Genomic DNA, 19,690 nt, shown 5'->3' with positions numbered 1-19,690 from the left:
CTTAGTATTCCTATTAACAGTTAAACTTTATAAATACATCCAATTAGAATTGCTCATTTAACCCTTGCAGAACTGCAATTATTATGATTTAGTTACAGGGGTAGACTTATTATTTGTCGGGAAGACCTCCTTATAAAAATGTTTAGGCCACACCCCTCTTTACAGCACCATCCCCCCATTTGAAGGTCAAAAAAAATCTCCCTTCTTAGACAACCATTACAGTACAATGCCACCTTTATAGGCCCCGTGGTATAGTAGTCTCTTCACTGACCTCATTACAGTATATTGCACTCTTTATCGGGCCTGATGTTCTTCAGCATGGGGTATACAGTCCACCGCCCCTTGGGAGCTAAAGTGTGGGCAGGTCTGGATACAAAGGGGGGTTGGTGAATAAAATATTGGCCTCTACATGATGGAATAATCCAATGGGAGGCAGCTGATTTAAAAAAAAACAAAAAAAAAAAAAACCCCTATGGGATGTGTTATGGCCAAAGCCTCCCCTGTTTGTGACTATCACAAAACCACATTATTTTACACCCTGGAAACGTCATTGGTCCTAACAACATCACTTCACTAGTAAGGCCTGAATCCCATACAAGATTGCAAACATACCGACTGATAAAAGAATTCTACTTTTGAGACAGCATTGCTTGAATTTCCATAATTCCTATACAATTCAGTAGAGAGGCGGCTGAGCTAGCGCCAAGTTTACATAAGTAGAGGTATAGATGCTTAAGAAAAGTCGCCAATAGAAGTGGTAGAAGATAAAAAACTAAAAAACAGCTGACAATGAATATAATCGTCATTCTGACAAACTATATCATCATTTTCAGACCTTATTGTAACTAATGTGTATATATAAAGCAAAATAGCAAGTTAATAGTGGTATAAAGTGCTTATTCTTCCATTTTAGGGTAAAAGAGGTACCCCTGGATCTGCTGGAGAGCGCGGCAGCTCTGGACCACGGGTTTGTCATTTTGCCTTGTACTTTTTTAAAATTGTTGCTGGTTGTATATTTCATAGCATATCTGCTCGTGTTCCCCTAAAAGGTACATTTCAATCACAAAGTGTCTAATCCATGACCACTAGGACTGCCATTGAGAATGGGATTCCCAGTTCCCTTGGCTGAGTACTTGCCTGAATACATTCTACAATGTATAGAGATGAATGGAGTAGCAGGACCCTTGATCTGTCTATCAGAGAGGTCCCAGTAGTCGAGTTCTCACCACTCAGACATTAATAATCTATCTGTGGATAGAGGGGAAATTTAATTCATGGTACAATCTATTCAATAAACACGTAAACACATTCACTTTAATATTATTGGTGTCCATCAGTATTCTGATGGCAAGAATGGTGTAATCTCTAGCGGTTCTTGCTGCCAAAATGAACGAAACATTGACTGATGGGGTTTGTCAAGAAATAGCCATTTGAAAAACAGAACCAGTCGCCATAGTTATATTATAAATAGAGATGAGCGAGTAATACTCGATCGAGTAGGTATTCGATCGAATACTATGGTATTCGAAATACTTGTACTCGATCGAGTACCACTTGCTGTTCGAATGGAAAAGTTCGATGCAGAACCAGCATTGATTGGCCGAATGCTATACAGTCGGCCAATCAACGCTGGTTCTTCTCCTACCTTTAGAAGTCTTCTCCGTGCAGCTTCCCCGCGGCGTCTTCCAGCTCTTCATTCACTCTGCCAGGCATCGGGCCTGGGTAGAGCCAACTGCGCATGTCCGCTTGTAGTGAGGGCATGCGCAGTCGGCTCTGCCCAGGCCCGATGCCTGGCAGAGTGAATTCAGAGCCGGAAGATGCCGCGGGGACGCTGCACGGAGAAGACTTCTCGGAGGATCCAGCCCGACCCTCACTCGTGGACTTGGTAAGTGTAATTTGATCGAATGTTGCCTACCCCTGAAACGAGCATTCCCCCCATAGACTATAATAGGGTTCGATATTCGACTCGAGTAGTCGAATATTGAGGGGATACTCGAAACGAATATCGAACCTCGAACATTTTACTGTTCGCTCATCTCTAATTATAAACAGACATCATGACCCTAATCTGTACAAAGAGCTGCATAACGTCACATTAAATATATAATATCAGTTCTTATTAGGTCCAACAATCTTGACTTTCTCACCTCTCCTATTACAAAAAAATCACATTTTAGGAATATTGGCAGCAGAAAATGCTAATAATTCCTGTCTACTGACTACAATGAATGCTCTACATTATAATATTTTGGTGAAGGGAGTTTTATCGCCCCCATACATCTCTTGATGCTTGGTGATAAGTGAAGTAAAGCAATATGCTAAGTAGAATAGAAAAATCCTAAAAATATTCCTCCATTTGTTGGAAAGATTTTACAATTCACAATTCAAGATGGCGGCGATGTACAGTACTTATACCACTCCAAAGAAGAAAATATGGATATACGTTTGTACCTCTGTACATACAATGTTTACCCTCTGAAACTAACATTATCATTATTATAAAATAGGGAGAGAAGGGTCAGAAAGGTCAGAGAGGAGAAAGAGGAGACCAAGGACTTCGAGGTGATCCGGTAAGATGTACTGACACATAGCATGCCTACATTTATCTGTAATATTCAGGTTTGTTGCAAGTTTTTTGTCTTATACAATATAATAGATATATAATAATATATAACAGATACATAAGTCTTAGTCATACTGGACGTTCATGAATAGTCTGACTTTTTGGAATACAGGTTTGATCCGTAATGTCACCTCCTCACATATCGTATGAGCAATAGACTACTGTATACAATAAGTCAACGCCAAGTGTACCTATATATTGCCTCCGATCCATATTCCTTTGAACATCGCTGCCTATCACTCCATAGCCCGTAGCTGCAGAGATGTGTGCATGAGGCCTAAAAGAGATATCACTTACTTGACCCCTCATGTGAGATTATATTGTAACACAACATAATGTGTAAGTAAACTTTTACTTAGTTTTCCATAAATCAATAGAGCAAGTGAAGAGAACAAACTTTGCAATATACTTCACTAAAGAAGTGTGCCTGTGTTTTTAAGTTTTACTTTTCTACTTTTACTGCTCTTTTTAGTAATTTTGGTCTATAATCCCTATATAAGCAGATAATGCTACAATGAAGTCTATGGAGAGAAGAGGTGGAGGTGTTGAAGGAGAGAGACAGAAATATGACGGCATCTACAGAATTAAAGGAGTCATTTCTTTAAAGATAGGGTTGGATAGTCATTATAGATAATCTGATTGTGTTGTGAAAGAGAACTGTCTCTCTGTAGTGCAGATGTCTCTGTGCTTTGAGAGGCTCCTCCTCTGCTCTCCATAGACATCTATTGTACATATTTGAGCAGTGGCAGAAGTAGGGAAATAAGTGAAAAAAATTAAATCTATCTTCCCATGGACTATTGCCTAGGCTTATTACACCATCTAATCCAGGGGTAGGGAACATACGGCTCTCCAGCTGTTACAAAACTACAACTCCCAGCATGCATACTGGCTCTGCTGTTCTTGGAACTCCCATGGAAGTGAATGGAGCATGCTGGGAGTTGTAGTTTCACAGCAGCTGGAGAGCCGAAGGTTCCCTACCATGGATCTAATCGGTGGCATACACTTAAATATTTTTTGGGAAAAAAAATTATATCATTAAAAAGTTTTGTGTTTTATGACCCTTTTTTTTGTTACATCCCTTTTATAGACACTTCAAAATATCACTGAGGATGAAAGCAGATATTTCTAAAACCATAAAACAGTGTCAACTGTGCATTTTTGGTACAATTCTGGCACATCAATACAGAATCTGCTTAACATCTGCTTAAAAATCTGAAAAATGTTAAAAATGGAAAGAATTGTATTGTGTGGATATGATTGCTGACAATGTTTGGCTCAGTCTATTGGTAGAACATACAATAAAAAGTAATATGATTAATGGCCTCTCATCATTCTTTATCTTTATTATTTGTGCTTTAGGGTGAGCCAGGAACAGACTCTACTCAGAGAGGAACAAGAGGTCCAAAGGGGGAGACAGGAAGTGTGGTAATGTATCTCTCATTTAGGTTCCTTATCTGTACCGAGCAATTATATGTATAGATTTATATATATATATATATATATATATATATATATATATATATATATATATACTTATGTTTTCAAGTTGTTTTTGCTGCTGTAAGGCTTTGCTCACATGGTGTCTTACACCAGGGAAATCTCGGGACTACATAGTTACATAGTAGATGAGGTTGGATGAAGACATCAGTCCATCAAGTCCAACCTATAACCCTACAATCCCTACCGTGTTGATCCAGGGGAAGGCAAAAAAACTCCATGAGGCTCGTGCCAATTGCCCCATCTCAGGGGAAAAAAATTCCTTCCCAACTCCAAATCTGGCAGTCAGTATAAAAACCCTGGATTAATGGGATCTTAAAATCTAGAGTCCATAACCTGTTATATTTTTCTCTTCAAGAAAGGCATCCAGTCCCTCCTTGAACTTGTTTAATGAATCCACCATCACCACTTCCTGGGGTAGAGAGTTCCATCGCCTCGCTGTTCTTACTGTGAAGAATCCCCTTCTATGTTTCTGGTGAAACTAGATTTGGGCGAACCTCTGAAGATTTGTTTCATCTCGGGTTCGGACGAATTGATCCTCTGGTCACTCCAGTCTGAACTTGTTCGGATAAAACTGGAAGTGAAATCATTACATTCTGGGGTCTTCAGACCCCAGAGTATAATATTTGCAGACCCAAGTCGATAAGATTAACATAGTTATAGTCACCTTCTCTCATCTCTTCTGGGCCTCATCATGGTGTCCATTGCCGTCTCTTGGCCTCCTGGGTGATGTCATGTACCTGGGGTCACCCAGGACACTTGTGATAGGGACTCATTAGTCACATGGGGCACGTTGTCATGAGGAGGCCTAGAAGAAGTGAGAGAAGGTGAGTAATTTTTACACCTGTCCTGGGCCTCCACCAATTATTCTGGGGTCAAAGAGATCTTAGATTAAATAATTAATTAATAATTAGTTAATAATAATTTTACTTCTCGTTCACAAGTATTGAACCTCAAAAGTTTTGTGTCCGGACTAACATGAAGTTTTTGTAAAATTCAGGACAACTCCAGTTTGTTCGCTCATCTCTACTCTGGACATATAGACTAAGCATAAAGGCCTGGCCTAGGACATCCTATGCCATATGCTCAATAATAAAAAATAATACACCATGCGGTACACTTTTTTCTTTTTGGAAGACCATGTCATCAGAAAGTGCAGCAGACTAGACGACCCCATACATTAAAAAATGCACTTTTTACACTTTCCTGTAGGAAAAAACATATGGCAAATGTGAGGCGAAAGTGCTAAGTAAACAGAGCCTTACTTTATCTTTAGCTTTATTGAAATTTTTTTCATAAAATAAAAAATTTAAAAAAAAAAGTATTATATAGTCTAAAAAGAAGCTTTTCATGAAATTTTACTACTTTTTGAATCTTCAAAGGGGAATGGTTCTCTCGCTCAGTTTAGCATATGGTTTTCATTGTTTGCCGTTTCTTTCATTTTGATGATAAAATTAAAAGGGATATGTAATAAGACTACAAAGAAAACCAAAATCATCAAAATCCTGCTGTGTGGGAAGTAATGATGTATTGTGGCATATTATTATTAACAGGGTGAGCCTGGAAGGGACGGTCCTGCAGGAACAGCCGGTGGTCCAGGAAAACCTGTAAGTAACTCACACCCATCATGATGCTGGTTTGTGATAAATGATATGGCCGTGTATAAGAATATACTCTATAGGTGGAAGAATAACATATACAATATACAGGGCACAATGGGAAATAAGCAGAATATAGCCTCATTAAAAAATGAAACATACATATCACATAGTGGGGATAGTCTGCTCCAGCGTGCCATTGCTACATGTTGAGTGGATGTCTTTAGTTCTTATATTAGGTCATTGTCATGTTGACCTCATGTTGAATACCAATGTCCACACACAAGAAAGCCAATTTCATAGACCTTGTGTGGTTTACGCGGCGTTAACACGGCGTAATCGCGCACCGTAAAAAAACACGGCGTACACGCGCCACAATGCGTGGCGCGTTTACTCCGTGTGAAGGGGCCCTTAGAGCTTTGATACACCTCGATAAAACATCATGAGTCAAAATGTGCCATTTTTTTATGCAAGGATTCAATGAGAAATATTACTCTAGGTTCACACCTGCGTTCGGGTTTCCGTTCATGGAGTATGCTTGGGTACCCCACATATGGAAACCTAATCTGCTTACAAAAGCTGTAATAGCCATAGACTATAATGGTGTCCACTGGGTTCCTGCCCGATTTCTGCCCTTAAAAATGTGGAAAAAGCAGAATGGGGAACCGAATCCCCGAGCAGAGGTCAAAAGTGGGGTGAACTCAGCCTTAATGGTATTATTCTGGTAAGCCAATATACAATGCCATTGATAACTGATAGTAGTTAGATGCTGGGCTATGACTACTGAGTCACTATGAGTTACTCCTTATCATTTATACACAGGCTACATAACATACATTATACCTTGATGTGGTAAAAGGTGATTAAAACTCATTAATATTATAACAAAACCCTACATGGGTTCACACATTCTCTGACTGTTCCCTAGAAGAGTTTGTTATAAGAGGGCAACACGGTGGCTCAGTGGTTAGTCCTGGGTTCGAATCCTGCCAAGGTCAACATCTGCAAGGAGTTTGTATGTTCTCCCCATGTTTACATGGATTTCCTCCCATACTCCAAAGATAGGGGGAAAAAAGTAGATTGTGAGTCCTATATGGGGCTCACAATCTGTACAAAAAAAAGTCTATCATAAGTGCAGGAAATTTGCATTGTAGTAATTCAGTTGTGTATCAGATGATGTCCACCTAGATCTTTTATTATCTACAAATGCATTAGTGTTTCAATATTTTTTAATCCCTTATTTTTCTGCTGTTTTTGTGACAGGGGGCCCAGGGTCGTAGAGGACCTCCAGGAGTTAAGGTAAGATGGATTAATACTCTAAGGCTAGGTTCACAAGACGTAATGTGGAGGTGGCCATCTGCAGAACTTTGGTTTCTGCCACTGGATGCAATGAGGCTTATGAGGGGTAGTCTTGCAGTGCCGATCCTACGGCTGAATGAGCTGCGGTATCCACAAGAAGATCGAGCAGGACACTACTTTTTTGTTGCCTTTGGAGACAGATTCCAGTATATTCCAAGTTATATTTTGTTTTACTACTGCAGTACATTTATCCTAAAATACAATTCTAATCCTATCGAATAGGGTAACACAGGAGGTGCAGGTGCTGCAGGTGGTGTTGGAGAACAAGGTCTGAGGGGTCCTCAGGTAAGCAGCTACAAATCACTATTAAACAAGCCCGTCATTTTTATTTAGCCCTTGACTTTATTTTTCTATATTTGATCTTCAGGGTCCACCAGGACAGATTGGTACTCCAGGCACAAGAGGCGAGCAAGGTCTTCCCGGACCAAGAGTAAGATCACAACTTCTATTACCACAGTGTAACCTATTGCAGATATAAGGGCTAAACAGTTCAATAGATATACTGTAAAATAACTATTCTCTGCATAGTAAGGGATGACGCCGAAAAGCAAATGTTATCTAATGTCACTAATGTGGAATGTATACTGCGGGTAATAAGCCTAGAAGACAACACTTCAGCAGAATTACACTCTGAGATAGTAACCAAGCCTTTTATCAGTGACAGAGGCCGAGTGACATCAGATTACTTGCATATGTTTTAGCTTCAGGAATACTATTAAATCTTAAATAGATATTGTGTGGACGGAAGGAAATGCAGAGAGATTTATCTGATAAAAGATTTTCTCTGACTCATATATTTGCTTCTTCCTTTCTCTTAGGGAGCAGGAGGTACCCCAGGACCCGTTGGTGATCGTGGCCGACCTGGACAACTTGGCCGCAAGGTTAGTTCCGTTTCCTATATACATAACAATCACATCTTTCTTTGTAAATCCTTCAGGGACAATGTACAATAGAGAAACACTATTAGATTTAGTTAATTTTATATGACAGAATGCAAAAATTTACATTAGTTGTGAATTGAGATTTTTTCTCATATTTGCAAATATATATTAGCTTAATATGGCCAAACCCAATAATTTTGGCAGGACAGGGCATTAGTCTAATGTGCATGGGGTGTCTCGAATTTTTCTCAATGGCGGATGTCGTGGGAGGAAGGATCGGATTGTTAGATTTCAACATTAGTAATCCTTCTAGGAGTCATAGCAACTAAGAAGAAAAAGAAAGACTCAGGATCATTTAGTTCTCTGTGCAGAGTGATCTTCACTTAGACATGTATACATGCGATTTGGGGATTTGGGAGCATGTGCAGAACAAGCATTCAGCTATCTGAAGTATATGGCCAGTTAAGTCACTATAGCTTACTATTGTGCCATAGTTTCCAAGTATATGGCATTCATTGACTTTATTGTTGCTTTCATGGCTGTATACAAGCTACCATATATTTAATTGTGGATGTCATTGAGGAAGCTGTCCCAGGTGGCCACATCACAATCTACTCAGTTCAGTCCATTGCTATATGTAGGGCTATTTGTGTTGGACACATTATCTTTGTCAGGTAGACATCAATAAATGGTCACTTACAGTAGTATAATATAAGAGGAGGACCTAATTCATGCACAGCTCTATGTGGCTGCAATACATATCCAGGAAGGGCCTGGATCAGTGGCGTAGATAACGTCTTGTGGGCCCCGATGCAATTTTTTGTCCGGGGCCCCCTACCTCATTCCTACAGTGGATTATTGATAGTGATGGTTACGGGTGCTAAGGAGTTTAATCACCCTTATTGCGGTTAGGATAATCTATGGGTTTCCTTGGTTTATTGGCCAGATGGAAGCTGCAATCTCAATACTGATGCCAGTGCTTATGGGGCCCCTAAGTCTTTTGTCCCCTGATGCGACTGCACCCTCTCAAGTTACATCCGTGGCCTGGGTCCACCCTAGGAGTGGAATGGGACTTCCATCAAATAGGTCTTCACCAACTATAACCCAGCCTTGCTCATTAAAATGCAGTGACAAATTTTTGATTATATGACCTTGCACATTTTAGGGTAGTCTAATTCCTTTCCCAGTATACATGCCAGAGTTACATGATAAGCTATTGAAATATATCAAAGGAATTTCAATTTCTTTCTTCTAAAGGGTGAACCAGGTGATGCAGGAGCTAAAGGATCTGATGGACCAGTTGGACCACGTGGAGAGACAGTAAGTTGACTCCATACACACTGGACAGTCTCAATATTTTATCATAAAGATTCCTAATACATTAATGGGAATATTTGGGCTCAATAGACTTCTATAAGCCTAATGTAATTCCCTGTTGAGCAGGAAATCATCAATACCAGATGTTTGCAAAATTGACCCAGTTACCTTGTATATTATAGGGGGATGATGGACGAGATGGAGTCGGAAAACCAGGACTTAAGGGCAGAAAGGTAAGTTGGAATATTTTATCTCTGTTCTAGTGCTTTAGGATACAGGAGATTTATAACAGGAAATTACTCAATGAAAACTGAATATAGGATTTTCATCTACAAAAATTTAATGTACTAAATTTTCTTTCTTTTAGGGAGAAACCGGATTTCCAGGATACCCAGGACCAAAGGTAAAATCAATACAGAAACAAGCAAAAACTTTCCACAACTTTCCATATTTAAGGCTGGTCTTACAAGGCCGTAATGTAAGTGCGCAAATGGTCCGCAATTTAGGGTTTTCAATTGCGGACCATTTGAGGACACATTATATTCAGTGCGGCCTCTTACACCACCGGATATTTTATCCGTGGTGTACCGGGCTTCCGCACTGAATAGAGCGTGAATTCGCGGCACTGCACGGACTCGCCCATAGAACTCTATGGGCGAGTGCAGCAGGACATGGGTGTCTGCGGTGTCTATGTTGCTGATCAGCAACTAGTGAAGTCCAGAGTCTTTGCATCATTTAATAGCTGCTGCTCTACTGACTCCAGCGCTGTTGGAATTTTTTCTCTAGCCCCCACTGTTCCTGAGCAATCAGTGCATTTCTTTTTGGAACCTGATATGCTATTTAGGCGCTGTACTGTCAAGTGGGCGGTGTCAGGCAGAAGCAGGCAAGGGGTTGAGAGTCTGAGCTCTGACTGGCTGCCTCTGATTGGAGTTCTGACTCACACGTCTTTTCTTAGTCCTGTCTGACACCACCCACTTGACAGTACAGAGACTAAGTAGCATATCAGACACCAAAACTAACTGCAGTGATTGCTCAGAAGTGGTGGGGGCTAGAGAAAACAATTGGAATCAGTGGAGAAGCAACTTTTAACAGATGCTAAGAACTGGAGTTGATTGGCATAGTGATAGGTCCTCTTTGAAGTGAAAGGGCCGCCTGACCTACTGGGCCCCTGTGCATCTGCAAAGGTTGCACCCATGACGTGTCCACCCCTGTAAAATTATTATAAGATTTCTAATAAGTGAATATAGTATTTTACCTAATTTTCAGTGTAAATCTAAAGTAGCCTGATGGTGTGTGACCCTTGAAATGTTTGCATATATTTTTCAGGGAGATCCTGGTGATAAAGGAGCAAATGGAGATCCTGGACCTAAAGGAAGCAGGGGCCGCAGGGTAAGTGTATATCTCACTTGTATTGTGAAATGATTTACTGATTATTCCTTCCATTTTATGCACTTTTCTAGCCAAAGAGCTTATTTAACCAAAAAATAAAAACTTGAACCCGATAGAACAAATTATATCGCAGATTCTGTTTATTTCCAGGGCAATGCTGGCAATCCTGGTACATTGGGTGCTCCAGGAGATCCAGGATATCCAGGACCAGCTGTAAGTAATGCATACGAAGTCTATGAAATGCACATGTGTTAGGTTCTGTTCAGATATGCATTGGAGGCTCAGTTTGGGATCTACGTTACAGATTTTCTCACATTTGCTAGAAAAAGGACAGACACCATTATGGGGGCTCTATTATTAGTCAATAGGGTCCATGTTACTCTTTTGCTGTCCATCCTATGATGGATCTGTCATGGCTTGAATTATGTTTTTTAAACCCATAAATGGAATTCCTAATGCAGATGTGAACTTAACCTTACCGAGATACATCATAGTCTCCACAATGACTAATATTCACCAACAATGCTTCATTTTCCAGGGCCTGAAGGGAGAAAGAGGAGGCTCACGAGATGTAAGTACTGGATCACAGTGGACTGGGACACAACATTTTATTTAGGAAATCATTATTTATACTGGTGTTATTTTCTCATTTACAGCATTGTGCTCTTGTGAAACATATCAAAGACACGTGCCGTAAGTATTTCCAACTATTCTAGAGATATAGAAGGTTATACAGTATTAAATACTCTCAGTATGGTATACTTTAGTGGTCTACAGCCCATGTAATACTATAACTCCCAATATGGTTGAAGACCACTTTACTAGATAACGTCCTACTCCTCCATTGTGTCACATACTGACAAAAATTCTAATACTTTTCTGTGTTATTGATCAAGTTCTAATGATTTGTTTTTCCTTTTTTCCATGGTGGGTGTTCACAGCATGTTGCTATGGTGAGTAGAAGATTTTTTGTTAGTTTTGCTCCAGATTAGGAGCCATATAGGTGAAAGGATTAAGGCAGAGACCCCACGGTGCGGACACACATCTTTTTTTGTTGCAGATTTTGTTGCATTTTTTGAGCCAAAGCCAAATCCCAACCAATTGCTGTATGTTTAGTCGCCAAGCCCCACAAATCACTTGCTCTGTTTTGTTTGCTCCAAAATATGGACTGTGTTCCCTATAAATGAACTTGCTCCCTTTAAATGGTTTGTCCTAATTCATGTGCTAAGTAAGACTATGTTCACATCTGCACCAGTTGTCCATCCAGTGTTGTCGGACTGCAGCTGGTTCAGTTCAGCTGAGCCGGAGTGGCAGGGGTGAACCTGCCCCTTTCGCCGCCTAAGGCGAACGGCAGAAAGCCCCCCCCCCCCCCGGAGGAGGGGGCGGAGTGAAGGGGGTGGGGTTAAGCGAAGGGGGCAGGGCTTAGTGGCGTTCGCAGGCAGAGAGCAGGCAGGGAGAGGACCTGCTCTCTGCCTGAGCGTGAGAGGAGGCCGCTGGAGCAGCGCTGCTCCAGCGGCCTCCCCAATCCACCACTCGGTGCTAAGCCAGTCCAGGACAGCTTGTCCTGGACTGGCTTAGGTAAGCAAAAATGCCACCCTCCCTGGGGCCCTGGCATAGCGCCGCCTGAAGCGGTCGCCTCATGGGAGGTGCGGCGCTGCGGAGTGGTGCTGGTAAATCATTCAAGTTTCCCAGCCTAAACTCGGCTGGGTAAAACTGACCTAAACTTCTAAAGCAAAGATATAAATATAAGGGTAGGGTAGTATATATGTCTTGAAGTTATAGTCTCATTTAGATGAAAAAGAATATGTCAGTCTCATTTTTGGTAATGGAATACTAAAATGTTTAGCGGTGAAGTGAAATATCAGTTCCAATTGATTCTAAAATGTTCTGCGCTCTTCAGGTCCAAAAGAATGCCCCGTGTACCCCACTGACCTGGTGTTTGCTATCGACACCTCTAATGATGTAAACCGCAACCAATTCAACAACATGAAGGATGCCGTATTGAGAATGGTCAACCAGCTGACAATCACTGACAGCAATTGCCCAAGAGGGGCTCGTGTGGCTCTACTAACCTACAACAGCGAGGTCACCACAGAGGTCCGCTTTTCTGAAGGTCTGAGGAAACCAGCTCTCCTTAAAGTGATTGAAGACCTGCAACTGAAAACAAACACCAAACAGAGAAGCCTGGACACCGTCATGTCCTTCGTAGCACGTAACACATTCAAGAGGGCACGTGGAGGGTTTCTCACACGAAAAGTGGGCATTTTCTTCAGTAATGCCCCAACAAGAGGCTCAGTACAGCTTAATGAAGCTGTTCTGAAATTATACGATGCTGGCGTGTCCTCTGTTTTCCTTACAAATCGAGAAGACAGGCCCCTTGGAAACGCTCTGAAGGTGAGCATGGAAAATTTAGAAAACTCATGATGTAAGACTCCATCATGTCAACCTGCTAAGTTGGAGATATTCAGCGTTTTATAATATTTCTGCATCTAAGCTTCCAATGAATGTAAATGGCTTTGTAGAAACCCCATTCGAATGTTGTGGATACTGATTTTTAGCACAATTCACATGGATTTAACCACAGAATCAGCACTGAAATTTATGCAGGATCTGACACATATGGCCATAGGCTAAAGAATATTTTAGTTGTACCATTCATAACCATACCTGAATAATGACTACATTTTGAGATGACCACCAATATTGCATTGGAAAATGGTGTCTGTAACAATATGGCTGATACATATAGGAAATAATGGAATTGGAAAACCATCACAAATAGAATGGTGATCTTCTCAAAGAAGAGATTTCATTGTATATGCCTGATGTAAGGTCACTTTAGATAGATGATGAAGAATATTTTCTATGAGTCTAGTGACTATGGGTCTAGTGTATATCTAATATTAGGGAACAGATTGCTACTAGTCATGATTTCACTATGCCCGTATAATCAACAGTCTGTTTGGTCAACCTATCTGGTTGCCAAACCTGCATATTGGAGATCGAAAATCTTAGGAAATTAATAGAGATGAGCGAACAGTGTTCTATCGAACACATGTTCGATCGGATATCAGGGTGTTCGCCATGTTCGAATCGAATCGAACACCACGTGGTAAAGTGCGCCAAAATTCGATTCCCCTCCCACCTTCCCTGGCGCCTTTTTTGCACCAATAACAGCGCAGGGGAGGTGGGACAGGAACTACGACACCGGGGGCATTGAAAAAACTTGGAAAAAGTCATTGGCTGCCGAAATCAGGTGACCTCCATTTTAGACGAATAGTGGATTTCAAATCCGGGTCATATGAGAATGTGAACTTTGTGACTATGAGACAGGGATAGCTGTACAGGCAGGGATAGCTAGGGATAACCTTTATTTAGGGGGGAATGTTATTAAAAATAACTTTTTGGGGCTCTATCGGGTGTGTAATTGTGATTTTTGTGAGATAAACTTTTTCCCATAGGGATGCATTGGCCAGCGCTGATTGGCCGAATTCCGTACTCTGGCCAATCAGTGCTGGCCAATGCATTCTATTAGCTTGATGAAGCAGAGTGTGCACAAGGGTTCAAGCGCACCCTCGGCTCTGATGTAGCAGAGCCGAGGCTGCACAAGGGTTCAAGCGCACCCTCGGCTCTGATGTAGGAGAGCCGAGGGTGCACTTGAACCCTTGTGCACACTCTGCTTCATCAAGCTAATAGAATGCATTGGCCAGCGCTGATTGGCCAATGCATTCTATTAGCCCGATGAAGTAGAGCTGAATGTGTGTGCTAAGCACACACATTCAGCTCTACTTCATCGGGCTAATAGAATGCATTGGCCAGCGCTGATTGGCCAGAGTACGGAACTCGACCAATCAGCGCTGGCTCTGCTGGAGGAGGCGGAGTCTAAGATCGCTCCACACCAGTCTCCATTCAGGTCCGACCTTAGACTCCGCCTCCTCCGGCAGAGCCAGCGCTGATTGGCCGAAGGCTGGCCAATGCATTCCTATGCGAATGCAGACTTAGCAGTGCTGAGTCAGTTTTGCTCAACTACACATCTGATGCACACTCGGCACTGCTACATCAGATGTAGCAATCTGATGTAGCAGAGCCGAGGGTGCACTAGAACCCCTGTGCAAACTCAGTTCACGCTAATAGAATGCATTGGCCAGCGCTGATTGGCCAATGCATTCTATTAGCCCGATGAAGTAGAGCTGAATGTGTGTGCTAAGCACACACATTCAGCACTGCTTCATCACGCCAATACAATGCATTAGCCAGTGCTGATTGGCCAGAGTACGGAATTCGGCCAATCAGCGCTGGCTCTGCTGGAGGAGGCGGAGTCTAAGGTCGGACCTGAATGGAGACTGGTGTGGAGCGATCTTAGACTCCGCCTCCTCCAGCAGAGCCAGCGCTGATTGGTCGAGTTCCGTACTCTGGCCAATCAGCGCTGGCCAATGCATTCTATTAGCCCGATGAAGTAGAGCTGAATGTGTGTGCTTAGCACACACATTCAGCTCTACTTCATCAGGCTAATAGAATACATTGGCCAATCAGCGCTGGCCAATGCATTCTATTAGCTTGATGAAGCAGAGTGTGCACAAGGGTTCAAGCGCACCCTCGGCTCTGATGTAGCAGAGCCGAGGCTGCACAAGGGTTCAAGTGCACCCTCGGCTCTCCTACATCAGAGCCGAGGGTGCGCTTGAACCCTTGTGCAGCCTCGGCTCTGCTACATCAGAGCCGAGGGTGCGCTTGAACCCTTGTGCACACTCTGCTTCATCAAGCTAATAGAATGCATTGGCCAGCACTGATTGGCCAGAGTACGGAATTCGGCCAATCAGCGCTGGCCAATGCATTCTATTAACCCGATGAAGTAGAGCTGAATGTGTGTGCTAAGCACACACATTCAGCACTGCTTCATCACGCCAATACAATGCATTAGCCAGTGCTGATTGGCCAGAGTACGGAATTCGGCCAATCAGCGCTGGCTCTGCTGGAGGAGGCGGAGTCTAAGATCGCTCCACACCAGTCTCCATTCAGGTCCGACCTTAGACTCCGCCTCCTCCAGCAGAGCCAGCGCTGATTGGCCGAATTCCGTACTCTGGCCAATCAGCACTGGCTAATGCATTGTATTGGCTTGATGAAGCAGTGCTGAATGTGTGTGCTTAGCACACACATTCAGCTCTACTTCATCGGGCTAATAGAATGCATTGGCCAATCAGCGCTGGCCAATGCATTCTATTAGCGTGAACTGAGTTTGCACAGGGGTTCTAGTGCACCCTCGGCTCTGCTACATCAGATTGCTACATCTGATGTAGCAGTGCCGAGTGTGCATCAGATGTGTAGTTGAGCAAAACTGACTCAGCACTGCTAAGTCTGCATTCGCATAGGAATGCATTGGCCAGCCTTCGGCCAATCAGCGCTGGCTCTGCCGGAGGAGGCGGAGTCTAAGGTCGGACCTGAATGGAGACTGGTGTGGAGCGATCTTAGACTCCGCCTCCTCCAGCAGAGCCAGCGCTGATTGGCCGAATTCCGTACTCTGGCCAATCAGCACTGGCTAATGCATTGTATTGGCTTGATGAAGCAGTGCTGAATGTGTGTGCTTAGCACACACATTCAGCTCTACTTCATCGGGCTAATAGAATGCATTGGCCAGCGCTGATTGGCCGAATTCCGTACTCTGGCCAATCAGCACTGGCTAATGCATTGTATTGGCTTGATGAAGCAGTGCTGAATGTGTGTGCTTAGCACACACATTCAGCTCTACTTCATCGGGCTAATAGAATGCATTGGCCAATCAGCGCTGGCCAATGCATTCTATTAGCGTGAACTGAGTTTGCACAGGGGTTCTAGTGCACCCTCGGCTCTGCTACATCAGATTGCTACATCTGATGTAGCAGTGCCGAGTGTGCATCAGATGTGTAGTTGAGCAAAACTGACTCAGCACTGCTAAGTCTGCATTCGCATAGGAATGCATTGGCCAGCCTTCGGCCAATCAGCGCTGGCTCTGCCGGAGGAGGCGGAGTCTAAGGTCGGACCTGAATGGAGACTGGTGTGGAGCTATCTTAGACTCCGCCTCCTCCAGCAGAGCCAGCGCTGATTGGTCGAGTTCCGTACTCTGGCCAATCAGCACTGGCCAATGCATTTCTATGGGGAAAAGTTAGCTTGCGAAAATCGCAAACTGACAGGGATTTCCATGAAATAAAGTGACTTTTATGCCCCCAGACATGCTTCCCCTGCTGTCCCAGTGTCATTCCAGGGTGTTGGTATCATTTCCTGGGGTGTCATAGTGGACTTGGTGACCCTCCAGACACGAATTTGGGTTTCCCCCTTAACGAGTTTATGTTCCCCATAGACTATAATGGGGTTCGAAACCCATTCGAACACTCGAACAGTGAGCGGCTGTTCGAATCGAATTTCGAACCTCGAACATTTTAGTGTTCGCTCATCTCTAGAAATTAATACATTTTTTTAATTTTTTAAAACTAAAATTGTGATCTTTTGGACTCTTACTCCTCCTAGTAACATTTTATGAATTTATGTCTCTTAGGTTAATAACACAGAAGTTGGCCAGGCTTTTGTCCTTGGCACTGGTGCTCAAATCAATGACACCATACGCCGGATATTCTCTTGCCACGTATGTCTGGGTAAGTAGTGTTTTCTAAAATGTTCAGTACATAGTGTTCAAGCAGTGCTCCATTATCTGGATTATGTTATATTTTCTAATGTTCTATGAGTAGGATCACACATGCAGTATTTTTAGCCAACAAATATGGCTCTAACAAGAAAGAAAAGTAGAGAGACAAGACTAATACTTCTCTCTATTGTATCCACTCTTGTGTTTTGTTAAAAAATTTCATCAAAAAAGACCACTAAAAATGTGATTCCCGCACATAATTAATAGTTTCAATCAATTAATAGTTTCAATTGTTTTAATCTCAATACTTTTTCTATCTATAGATATTTGTGACCCACCCAGTGAATGTGGAATTGGTGTTCCCAGAGGAGATCTTCGTCTACGACGTTCAGCCACTACTGATGTAGACATTGACCTAGCTTTCTTAGTGGACAGTTCAGACTCTACCAATCCAGCCCAGTTTGCAGAGATTAAGAGATTTGTATCACACGTCATTGGACAACTGGAGCTTAGCGCAGAACCTAAGTCTTCTTCCCATCATGCTCGCATAGCTGTTCTCCAACAAGCCCCTTATGAGCATCAAGCCAATGCCAGCTACCCCCCTGTGAAAGTAGAGGTTGGACTGACCGATTACACAGAGAAAGAAAAACTACAGGCATTTATCACAACTAAAATGACACAGCTGTATGGAGCGCGGGCACTGAACAATGCCATCAGGTATACTGTGGAGCACGTATTTGAGGCTGCACCCAACCCCAGGACCATGAAAGTTATTTTCCTCATCCTCACTGGGGAAGTAAAGTCTCATGAACTTCAGCAGCTTCGTAAGACCGTAAATGAGGCAAAATGCAAGGGTTACTTCTTCATCATCCTAAGCCTAGGCAAAAAAGTAAATTCTGCACAGTTAAATACATTGGCCAGTGAACCTCAAGACGTTTTCTTCAAGAAGGCGGACAAGGCATCAGAGCTTCATGAAGAGACCCTAATGAGATTTGGGTTACAGCTACCAGGATTCCTCAGCAGTAAGTAGATACAAAATACATGGATGTAGCCTTCACCTAGCCCTCAATGGTGTCTTCGGAAGCTTGGACAGAACATAAGTAGGGTAATCTTTTATGATCTGCTTATTCTCTTTATTCACAGGTGAAAACGCTTTCCACCTCTCTCCTGAAATACAGAAGAATTGTGAGTGGTTCCAGAATGATCATCCTGCAAGTACTTCACAAGATGTGGCTACTGACGAAGGGTATGTGATCCAATAACAATGACAGCGGTAGTCACCCTGGTCAGGACAGTATGCCAAGCTAGGATGTCCTGCAAAAACTAAACATTCTGTTTTGCACAAGGGTGATTGCCGTACAGTATAGGGCAAATGCTTGTTTGACTGACAGCTATTCCTCCAACTCCCCCATGTACAGACACAACTGGTGCATCCAAGTGTGAATGTTCTTTCACTGAGGTAGGAGACAGGAGTATACTGCTCCCAGACACCTCTGGTGGTTGCTTATGGGCAGTACGGTCATTCAATGGTTAGCACTGTAGCCTTGCATCATTAAGTCTTGGGTTTGAATCCAGCCAAGGATAACATCTGCTTGGAGTTTGTGTGTTCTCTCCATATTTGCGTGGGTTTTCTCCCACACTCCAAAGACATACTGGGACAATGAGTAATGACCATATCTGTAATGCGCTGTTTAATATGTTGGCGCCATATAAGTAAATAAAAAATGTCTGAACTTACTGTCTCATCATCTCTCAGCCGAGAGACAGCTTACCTCCAAATACATGAGATAGTTGACCAGTCAGCTTCACCTGTCTGGAGATTCACACCTATCGACCCTTACTTGGTATACTGAAATGACTTGACATCTGCACTGAGCATGCTCACAGTTTAGCTTTAAAGAGGACCTTTCATGTCCTCGGGCACATGCGGTTTTATATACCGCTGGAAAGCCGACAGTACATTGAATTCAGCGCACTGTCGGCTTTCCTGTTATGTGCTTCGGGAAAATAGATATCGGTGTAATTACCAAAAGCTCTTCACTGACATAGGGGTCGTTCCTTACCACCCACCAATGATGCCGAGTGGTGAGGAATGCCTCCCAGTACTCGTCTACGCATGAGTACTGTCAGGGGGTAGCGTTCCTTACGACTCAGAGTCATGGCTGGACGTTAAGGAATGCCCCCTCTGATAGTACAGGGCTATGGACAGACTGTCAGGAGGAGTGTTCCCTGCTAGATTGTCAGGAACACCCTTCTGACAGTGAAGAGCCATCAGTAATTGCACTGATATCTCTTCTCCAGGAGCTCATAATGGGAAAGCCGACAATGCACTGCACTCGGTATGTGCCCAAGGACATGAAAGGGCCTCTATAAAGTAAATGTGAAATGTATTTCTTTTAAGGAAAACTGCATG

At 42.8% G+C, this 19,690-nt stretch overlaps 1 protein-coding gene across 12 annotated transcripts in view; it reads left to right on the top strand.

Annotated features, from left to right (window-relative positions):
* Positions 1–19,690, top strand: part of COL6A3 (collagen type VI alpha 3 chain) — a 92,252-nt gene that overhangs the window by 57,022 nt on the left and 15,540 nt on the right. For all 12 annotated transcript variants that reach the window (XM_075283985.1, XM_075283988.1, XM_075283984.1 and 9 more), the window contains 20 exons: positions 914–967; positions 2,508–2,570; positions 3,983–4,048; positions 5,674–5,727; positions 6,982–7,017; positions 7,300–7,362; positions 7,445–7,507; positions 7,896–7,958; positions 9,216–9,278; positions 9,458–9,508; positions 9,643–9,678; positions 10,602–10,664; positions 10,815–10,877; positions 11,203–11,235; positions 11,321–11,357; positions 11,606–11,617; positions 12,565–13,058; positions 17,191–17,287; positions 17,601–18,299; positions 18,421–18,523. In XM_075283985.1, the coding sequence (XP_075140086.1) occupies positions 914–967; positions 2,508–2,570; positions 3,983–4,048; positions 5,674–5,727; positions 6,982–7,017; positions 7,300–7,362; positions 7,445–7,507; positions 7,896–7,958; positions 9,216–9,278; positions 9,458–9,508; positions 9,643–9,678; positions 10,602–10,664; positions 10,815–10,877; positions 11,203–11,235; positions 11,321–11,357; positions 11,606–11,617; positions 12,565–13,058; positions 17,191–17,287; positions 17,601–18,299; positions 18,421–18,523 (2,213 nt within the window). The remainder of the gene's footprint in view (positions 1–913; positions 968–2,507; positions 2,571–3,982; positions 4,049–5,673; positions 5,728–6,981; positions 7,018–7,299; positions 7,363–7,444; positions 7,508–7,895; positions 7,959–9,215; positions 9,279–9,457; positions 9,509–9,642; positions 9,679–10,601; positions 10,665–10,814; positions 10,878–11,202; positions 11,236–11,320; positions 11,358–11,605; positions 11,618–12,564; positions 13,059–17,190; positions 17,288–17,600; positions 18,300–18,420; positions 18,524–19,690) is intronic.

Source organism: Leptodactylus fuscus, chromosome 8 (genome assembly GCF_031893055.1).
Source record: "Leptodactylus fuscus isolate aLepFus1 chromosome 8, aLepFus1.hap2, whole genome shotgun sequence".
Classification (NCBI taxonomy): Eukaryota; Metazoa; Chordata; class Amphibia; order Anura; family Leptodactylidae; genus Leptodactylus; species Leptodactylus fuscus.
Note: the sequence above shows the minus strand (reverse complement) of the source record. Positions and strands in the feature narration are given on the sequence as shown.